Here is a 971-nt window from a genome sequence, read left to right on the forward strand (position 1 = left end):
GGATAGCAAAATTTCACAAAAAAACCTTAAAACAGAAGACTTCAAAATAAATGTTCGCAACTAAGGCCAGGTGCAGTGGCTCATGCCTGTAACCCCTGTCTCTTATACACATCTAGATGTGTATAAGAGACAGAATAACTCCCATGCCGCCCTTCATGCACCCCGGGCTCCGACGTGCCTGGATTGGCTGGTGAATGATGTGCTGCACTGCTGGCTGAGCAGTAGCAGCATTTGGCAGCTGCGAGGTCGGCCTCAGGACTGTGGTTACTTTAGAACTGGACATCACGGCAGCAGCAGCTGCACCTGAAAAACAAAAGTGTTTATTATATTTATTCTAGTTATACTCCCTAGGAAAATAATCAATATATTTCCTAAAACGCAGATAGTAAATCAGTAGGGAGCTGAAGTATGGTATGTATACTTCCCATTTCATCACAGAGAAAACAAAGAAAATGTGTATTCAAAAGATTTAATAATTTATATTGCCTCTTCACAGACAATCTTAAGTGAAACTGCTGCGGCTTTTTGTTTCTGGTAACTGCAAGTGTGCACAGCGGTAAAGCACACAGTGAACAGCAGCGTGATGCCACCGCCTCAGCTCCGACGAGGGCTCGGGTACTTTGCCTTCCACTGTCTTTGTTCCATTAGAGCAGACGTCAACATTGCGAAAGGGACACATTATGAACCCTAACCTCAACCCTAACCCGAACCCTGCAGTTTTCACCCAGCAGACCCCCTGTGGGTCTGTGGACCACATTTGGAGAAACACTGAGTTATGCTATAACTAAGCAAACCTGGTCTAACTTGTGTGCTAACTTGATTTTGCCAACTATCTCCAACTGTTTCACACTCTCCAATAAAAGGTAAAATTTTCTAGTCAAAACTCATTTATTACCTCACAACCTACTAGAACTTAAGTGTAAAAATAAATTACTCTTAGCCAGTGTGGTGGCTCACACCTGTAGTCCCAG

At 43.5% G+C, this 971-nt stretch overlaps 2 protein-coding genes across 3 annotated transcripts in view; both read right to left on the reverse strand.

Annotated features, from left to right (window-relative positions):
- The window catches only part of SAP130 (Sin3A-associated protein, 130kDa), a 78,824-nt gene that overhangs the window by 74,267 nt on the left and 3,586 nt on the right, over positions 1 to 971 (reverse strand). The window lies entirely within an intron of this gene.
- The window catches only part of LOC105540018 (histone deacetylase complex subunit SAP130-like), a 15,585-nt gene continuing 14,726 nt past the window's right edge, over positions 113 to 971 (reverse strand). Inside the window, exon 3 of the mRNA XM_011980509.1 lies at positions 113 to 303. Coding sequence (XP_011835899.1) covers positions 113 to 303 — 191 coding nt within the window. The remainder of the gene's footprint in view (positions 304 to 971) is intronic.

The sequence above is a fragment of the Mandrillus leucophaeus genome, unplaced genomic scaffold (genome assembly GCF_000951045.1).
Source record: "Mandrillus leucophaeus isolate KB7577 unplaced genomic scaffold, Mleu.le_1.0 Scaffold213, whole genome shotgun sequence".
NCBI classification, from domain to species: Eukaryota; Metazoa; Chordata; class Mammalia; order Primates; family Cercopithecidae; genus Mandrillus; species Mandrillus leucophaeus.